The sequence below is a fragment of the Giraffa tippelskirchi genome, chromosome 5, assembly GCF_054371585.1.
Source record: "Giraffa tippelskirchi isolate mGirTip1 chromosome 5, T2T-mGirTip1v1.2.pri, whole genome shotgun sequence".
NCBI lineage: Eukaryota > Metazoa > Chordata > Mammalia > Artiodactyla > Giraffidae > Giraffa > Giraffa tippelskirchi.
This window is the reverse complement of record NC_137279.1, coordinates 90,734,452-90,742,594: the sequence shown is the minus strand read 5'-3', so window position 1 is coordinate 90,742,594 and position 8,143 is coordinate 90,734,452. Positions and strand designations below refer to the sequence as shown.

At 37.0% G+C, this 8,143-nt stretch overlaps 1 protein-coding gene across 1 annotated transcript; it reads left to right on the top strand.

Annotated features, from left to right (window-relative positions):
- Positions 1–5,642: 5,642 nt before the first annotated feature.
- On the top strand, positions 5,643–6,584 carry LOC145506316 (olfactory receptor 10K1-like). Its single transcript, XM_081490643.1, has one exon. It carries the CDS (start codon positions 5,643–5,645, stop codon positions 6,582–6,584), a length of 942 nt encoding a protein of 313 aa, XP_081346769.1.
- Positions 6,585–8,143: the final 1,559 nt, after the last annotated feature.

Here is an 8,143-nt window from a genome sequence, read left to right as displayed (position 1 = left end):
CAATAATGGAAGGAATTATGTCCTTTCCTCTCACATTGATGCTCAGACATATATCATAATTGGTGGCTGGGCACATTTTTTCTTTGCTAGTTAAGAATACATGCTGCTTTAATTAAATATATGGGGTTCCATCAGGTATTGTCATATACATGGTGCTATAACTAAATCTTCAGCAAGGTATTATATTGTTCCATCAGGACACCTTCTTCTGAGATATGGTACACAGAGGTAGTAAGGTTCCCAGTGTGTGCTAGCTAAGTTGCTTCAGTTATGTCCAAATCTGTACAACCCTATGGACTGTAGCCCTCCAGCCTCATCTGTCCATGGGGATTCTGCAGGCAAGAATACTGGAGTGGGTTGCCATGCCCTCCTCAAGGTTCCCAGTATCATTTATAAATAACCATAGTTTTCTTTTTCACTGACTTATTAGTTCACTTTTGTCAAAGACAAGGTTCCCAAATACATTAGATTGATTTCTGAGCCCTCCTTTCCATCTCTTTATACTATTCATCTCTTTCTGTTTCAATAGTGTGCTCTTTTCATTCCTAAGGCATCTTACTACTGGGAAGAGTATGCCCTTATATTACTTTTCCTTTTAAAAATTATGTTATTTTTTTCATATAAACTTAAGAAATTTGACTTTTAGTTTGCCTTCTCAATTTATACAGTGATTTATATTGTTCCCAGAAATAATGGATGTAAAATCTGAAACGCTGAAGCAGTTATTACTACAAGTTTATTGTGCACACAACACAAAGACAGTTAACCACAAATACTCAAACCACCAAAAAAAAAAAAGGCTCAGGGTAATATTGTCATAAAGCAGCTTATAAAGTGAGAAGGCAGTTTTGTTTATCATTCCAAGTGGTCTGTTAAAATATTAAAATTTTCTTAAATGATAGGAAATTAATCAATGGTCATATCAACCTCGGGAAACAGTTTAGGTTTTGATTATGAATTCAAGAGACATAAACAAGAAATGACCCAGGTGAAGTTAGCTTTACAAAAATATGCTAAATTAAGCTTTGCATACCTAAACTGGTTTTGATCAAGGAGTATTCAAAGTTGTTCTCCATTTGGTTTTAATTTTATAGAATATATGGGCTTTATGGGGCTTCCCAGGTGACACTAGCTGTAAAGAACCTAATGCAGGATATGTAAGAGACATGGGTTCAATCCCTGGGTCAGGAAGATTTCCTGGAGAAAGGACAGGCTACCCACTCCAGTATTCTTACCTGGGAAATCCCACGAACAGAGGACCCTGGTGGGCTATAGTCCATGGGGTCCCAAAGAGTCCAGTAGGACTGAGTGACTCAACATGCACACATGGACTTTATGGATTAGCTCTGATAAAACTGACAGCTTTATTCATTCTAGTAAAAACAATAGATAAGATAACAATTTAATGATATTCTCAACTAGATTTAAGGTATATGCTAAAACTCAGGCTTTTGAAAAACATCCCAATGCTCCTGATTAGAATTTCTATGGATATGAACCTGATAAGATGAATTTGCAAATAAGGCATCCTTTGATTCATATACACACAAAAGGTCAGAGACCCTGGATAAATACACCAGCATACTGACTTAAAATTCAATGAAAAATGTCCATCGTATGCTGCATTACAGACTAAGGTGCAGTGATTTCTTTTTCATAATCTCTCACAGATATACTGAATATTCAATGCAGATGTGAACTCATTACGTTCAAGGCTCCTGCTCCCCAGGTTTCTCAACTAAGGGTTCCTTTGAGAAATTGGCAACATTATTTTTCCAAAATAAAGTTGGCTTCTAATTAACCCCAAGACAAGGTCTTCAGGGCAGTAGATCAAGCCTCAGGAGGCCAATAATCAGAGTATATGCTTCTAATAATCACATCCCATGTGATTCTAAGAATTGCATGAACCAGAACTTCTCAAGATCGTGACTTTGGCTGGACAAATAGATTCCTAATGGATAGCGGATGCTACTTTTGATGCAGAGAACTGCTGTCTCAAGGCAGAGTCACTCTCTTCTGCTATTGCCTCAGGTTCTAGTCTTTGACTTAGAGTCTACTTTCCTGGGATTCCAGATGCTGAACAGCTGTTTCTAACTGAGTTGAAAGGAGATGTATTAATAAGTACTTGCTGAGCAGTGAGAATATTAATCTGGTTAGTCTAAGGGCTTTGTGGGGTCTAGACCTTGGCAAAGGGTACTGTTATGGACAGCAGACCTCACTGCAATTCTGGTAAGTGGCAGGGTTAAGAAGGAGAACCAGGAGCTGCTTTTAGTTCCAGGTACTAAGAATGTTTGGGCATAGTTCTCTGAGTTTTTTTTCAAGACTATTGTACTGGATCATTTATGCTCCCAGTAGATGTTCCATTCTTATTTTTTTTAAAAGGCCGGTTGACTCATGGATTAAGTGAAACAAATACTTAATATTCTTTCTGCTGTCTACTCATGGTTGTATGTTTTAAGCTATAATTGAAAACTCTACTTAAACTCCATTTTAAAATGTCAAATTCAGGATATTCATGTGTACTTAAGAATATGAAAATTCAATTTCTTTATTATCTGAGGCTGCCTACATAATTTATCTCAGTTAATTAATGCCTTCCATAAGATATATATTTGAAAGTCTCAAAATATTTTACACCTGAAAAATTTGTGAATTTTCTCCTTTTTTAAATGTACACAGTAGCCTCAAGTATTGAGTCCTTTTAAATCTAAATTACATAAATCCCTGAGGAGTATCTAAGGAGTCAGAAAGTAAGGCTGGAAAGTGTCAGCTCTAAGGATCATAACCTGAATTCTATCTATAAGCTCTAGAATATTATAAGGGGACTTTCAAGGTCATCTAACTAAAGAATCTTGGAGTCCATGAGTTGAAAAGGCTATTAAGGGCTAGTACTCAACTGCTACCCTAAGTCAAATTTGTTTTGTAGGATATTTTGTAGAAGCCTCTGTTTAAATACTTTCCATGCATCCTAACAGTTTATTGCAGTTATTTCCCTGTCCTTTTCAAGGGCTTCACAGATAGCTTGGTAAAGAATCTGCCTGCAATGCAGGAGAGGGTGGTTCGATTCCTGGGTCCGGAAGATCCACTGAAGAAGGGATAAGCTACCCACTTCAGTATTCTTGGGCTTCCCTTCTGGCTCAGCTGATAAAGAATCAGCCTGCAATGCAGGAGTCCTGGGTTGGGAAGATCCCTTGGAGAAAGGAAAGGCTACCCACTCCAGTATTCTGGCCTGAAGAATTCCATGGACTGTATAGTCCATGGGGTTGCAAAGAGTTGGACACAACTGAAAGACTTCCACTTTCACTTTTAATTTTAAAATAAGGAGATTGATATCCAAGTTAAGAATTTTGCCCAAAGTCACATAATGCTAGACCTAAAATATAGATCTTCTCATTTCAAACTGAGGGATCTTTTAACTTAATTTTATAGCCTATAAGTATTTGGCTGGAAGATCTTTTTATTCTTCTGCTCTTTATATTTTCCTATCCTTAGTACTGATATAACACACTGTGGTGGTCTTTGATGTCTTCTCATACATACTGTGCCATTGGGTCTCCATGCAGCATGCAAAGGACAAATACATCAATCACACAACTCATTTAGACTGTGGGGTTATATTACTGATAATAGTATGAAAAAATCCACCTAACTGAAATCAGCAACTTTCATGGGTCTGAGGGACAAATAATCCTAACAGCTGTGTTTTATGGTATTGAGTGAATATAGATACTCTTTACGAATCAGGTAATTCTAATTTCTATAGTCTACTCAACAATTCATACTCAGTGAAGTGAGGGTGCAGTGGGTTTACAGTGAATTAGTTGAAAGAAGATTCAGAAAAGTTTTAGGAAATTGATAAGACAAGGATAAGCAATGACCGTAAATTTATATTTCCATCAATGTTTTGAAATGAATGGAAGTCCATTTGTTGAGGTGGAGGTATTATATAGAGAAACTATTTCATCAGTTTGCTTTTCTTTTATAGAAAACAGATGCTTATTATACATACATATGTGTGCATATTGAGGATATAATCTTCCCAGGTGGCACTAGTGGTATTTGATATATACACCCTTTGCATTTATATGTAATAGAAGTATCTTTATAGTTATCTTTAAAGTTGCAGTCACTGAAAATTCCAATTGTTTGTATTAAAGAGCTTTAAAACTAGTGTATCTGAATATCCTAATACTAATTTCAGGAAAACAATAATTATACCTACTAATTTTAGGACAAGTTTCTAGTGATTAAGAAAGAGCAAAATTATATTCTCAAAATTCTAGTAATAGGTGTTTCAGATATTTTTAATCATTTTACTTAGTGTTTAGAAAGCTAACATTTACTATTGACTAGAAATATTGAAAAAAAAAACTTCTGAGAGCAGATGCAAATATTTCTTCAGCACAAAATGATGCATAAGTGTATAAATATACTAAAAGTACATACACAAAGACTGGATACAGTCAATAAATGCTAGATGATTCTGCATTCAGAGAATACTTTCTTACTTCTTATGCTTGGTTAGTGGTAAACACACCCATGAAAAAATTATCTGATATTAGAATGACTTTAGAAATAATCTTTTCTAGCAGTTTGCAAACTATGTTTAGTAGTCAGATTATTCAAAAGGAACATTGTTGACATAGCAAGATACAAAATAAATAAAGCCTATGATTTATGTCAGGGGTTGGAACCCAGAAAACTGCCCAATAATACCTTTCTTTCTCACTCTCTGTGACAACTTCATGGCTATTTTTGCAAAACTCTATTTCTCTTTCTCTGAGGCACCTATTGATAGAATGGAAAAATGAAGTGTAGTACAAAATGCCACAAAGTCAATGTCTTGATTTTTTTTTTTTTTTTTACCACCCTAATGACTATTCTTTTTCTGGAAAAAAAAAGAATATTTGTTTAAACTAACATTATTTTCTGTTCCATCCTTGCCCACTGCTCTAGTTTCAGAATTTCCAGAGGTGTTTCTAATTCATCTCTTCTTATTGTTAGAAACAACATTAAAGGCTTTTCTTCTATTTTCTTATTGTTTGGGATGTTGACATAAAATTGTAATTAACAGTTGACAAAATGTATATGCTATTTTTACCATTATATTTTAGCATATAATAAGTTGTCAGTAAGTACAGATCCCTTCACCCTTTTGCTCAGAGATCATCTAATTCTTCTTCCTCCCCATTTTATGGTTGATAAACTGAAGTTCACATACTGTTTCTGAACATGGCTCATTCTTTTATTCCACACTCTGATCAAGCTCAGATAGCTGAAGTTAACCATATTTTTCACTTTTGAAGAGTTGACTTTCTTGGGCTTGTGGTGAGCAAGAAAACCACAATAATCCATAAGTAAGATACAAGAGAAAACTGTTAGGCAAATTTTTAATCCGTGCCTGGAGAGATAATGTGTTCATAGCCTTGGGAAAAGTCTACTCATTGGTTGTCAGTTATTCTGTTCCATATTTAGCCTTAATTCTTATTTTGGCAGATTATTTTGGAGGGAATGAATGAGTTCCATCAAACATCTGGAGATGCCTGCCACTTGCAGACTTTGTGCTGAGTTCCCCATGCATTTCTCCATCCCTGGATCCTGGCCTGTGGCTCTGGCTCTAGCTCTCCTGTATTGCAGTGACCATGGAGTGGGCCAATGAGACCTTAGTGACAGAGTTTGTCTTCCTCGGCTTCTCATCTTTGGCTGGGCTGCAGCGGCTGCTCTTTGCTGTCTTCCTGCTTGTGTACTTGTTCATGCTGGGCACCAATGCCATCATCGTTTCTACCATTGTGCTGGACAGAGCCCTCCACACCCCCATGTACTTCTTTCTTGGTGTCCTCTCCTGCTCTGAGACTTGCTACACCTTCGTCATTGTACCCAAGATGCTGGTTGACCTGTTAGCCCAGAAGAAGGCCATTTCTTTTCTGGGCTGTGCCATCCAGATGTTTTCCTTCCTCTTCCTCATTTGTTCTCACTCCTTCCTGCTGGCAGCTATGGGTTACGATCGCTACGTGGCCATCTGTAACCCTCTGCGCTACACAGTGCTCATGGGTTTCGGGATGTGTGTGGGACTAGTGGCTGCTGCCTGTGCCTGTGGCTTCATAATCTCGCTGGTCACAACCTCCATGATATTTCACCTGCCATTCCACTCCTCCAACCAGCTCCATCACTTCTTCTGTGATGTCTCTCCTGTCCTCAAGCTGGCGTCTCACCACTCTTATCTCAATCAGTTGGTCATATTTGTCCTTGGTGTGTTTGTCTTGGTTATTCCACTGTTACTTATTCTGGTCTCCTACGTCCTCATCATCTCTGCCATTCTAAAAATCCCATCCTCTGTTGGAAGATACAAGGCCTTCTCTACCTGTGCCTCCCATCTCATTGTGGTAACTGTTCATTATGGTTATGCTTCTTTCATCTACTTAAGACCCAAATCCAATTACTCTTCAAGTCAAGACACTCTAATATCTGTGTCTTATACCATCCTCACACCATTGTTCAATCCAATGATTTACAGCCTGAGAAATAAGGAATTCAAATCAGCCCTTCAAAGAGCAATGATCCATACTTCATATTCTATTAATTAAGGATCCAAATTTTAGCTATTCAGTTAACTGTGCACCTTTTATGTGTCAGGTAATTTGTGTACTTTCACATTTTTCTCCAGTGTAGAGCACACTGTAACATGAGAATCTTTTTCTATTCAGAGAATGAGGCTCAGAGATGTTAAAATATTTTGACTTTCTGCCATTAGTGATACTCTAAGAAGGTTATGCTGATGTGAGAAACAATTACTCATTTCTAGAACAAATTTCATTATATTTCACAGCTGTGAAATAGATTGACTATTCAAAAACAATTATATCAACTGATAAGAGCAAATATACACCCAAGCTGTTGTGAAACAAAATAAAGGATACCTCATTTAAAAGGGAGTCAGAAGGCCAGAGAGAGACCTTGCACACTGCAACTTGACTTCATTACAACCCTCACCAGGAAGACATCAATAACAGACCTCAGCAGGAAGAATTCTCCTCTCCCAGAAACAATCCAGGCAAAAGGAAATGCTGCACTGTCCTAAATTCTCACTTTGCTTCAACTGACTTTCATTCAAAACAATTCTTCTCAATTCCCTCACTTTTCTCTATAAAGTAACCTTTAACTTTTTTTTTTTTTACTTGTTAGACTTGCCTATGGCTTTTGCTAAAGCAGGCTTGTCTCAAATGGCAATTCTCCATTATTCCCAAAGAAACACATTTTGCTGATAAAATAATTAATATTTAGCTGTTCTATTTTATATTTTTAGGACAACACTGTCCAATTCCTTGGAACAGAAGAAGATAATCTTACTACTCTCTTGCCCCCCTACTCTCAGTTCTGCCTTTCATGAAGAAACTAAGGCAATTTTGGTACTCTCCATGCATGAGAAAACCCTAGTAACCCTTTTCAGTTCCTGATCCACCTACCTCAGCCTACATATTGAAATGTTTTGTTTTTCCATGAGATCGTTTTGGTCTTCCTTCGTTTGAGTTTGGAACCTCACTATGGAGTCTCCTTCCTATGTGTATACGTATCCTTCCTGTACTCTCCTGTCTTTCTGCCACATTCATTCCCTGCACATCATATCTATTGTTTCTCTTCCAGGAACCTACTAAGATTGCATAATTGCTGAAGTATCTCAGGTAATCTAAGAGAAAAGGGTTGAGTCGATGTTAATACTATAAAGAGCAAGAAGGCCCTAATGACCAGAAAATATATGAAAATACCCTCAATGAATTCCCTTGCCCTACAAGATAAAGCCAAGAATCCTTTGTTAGCAAGAATTTGTCACCTACTCTCTGCCTACCTCTCTGACATTTTTTGTTTCTAACATGATTACTATCCATTTCTCATGTGTTTAGTTGTGCCCTATTTGATTATCCTCCAAGTGTCATTCTATATTCTGCTATGTTTCCTCATGGACTCCTTCTTTTCTGTGGAATAGCTCCTCTACTCTATGTAAATTGCATATTTCAAGATAGTCTGAGCTGCTCTCACTTTCTGTCTAAAGCCTTCCTTGCTTCCTTATTTCAATCTTCCCTTGATAGTAGACTCTGCCTTGTGTTCTTATAATCATCAAGATCTATTTTTATTATACCATTTATTA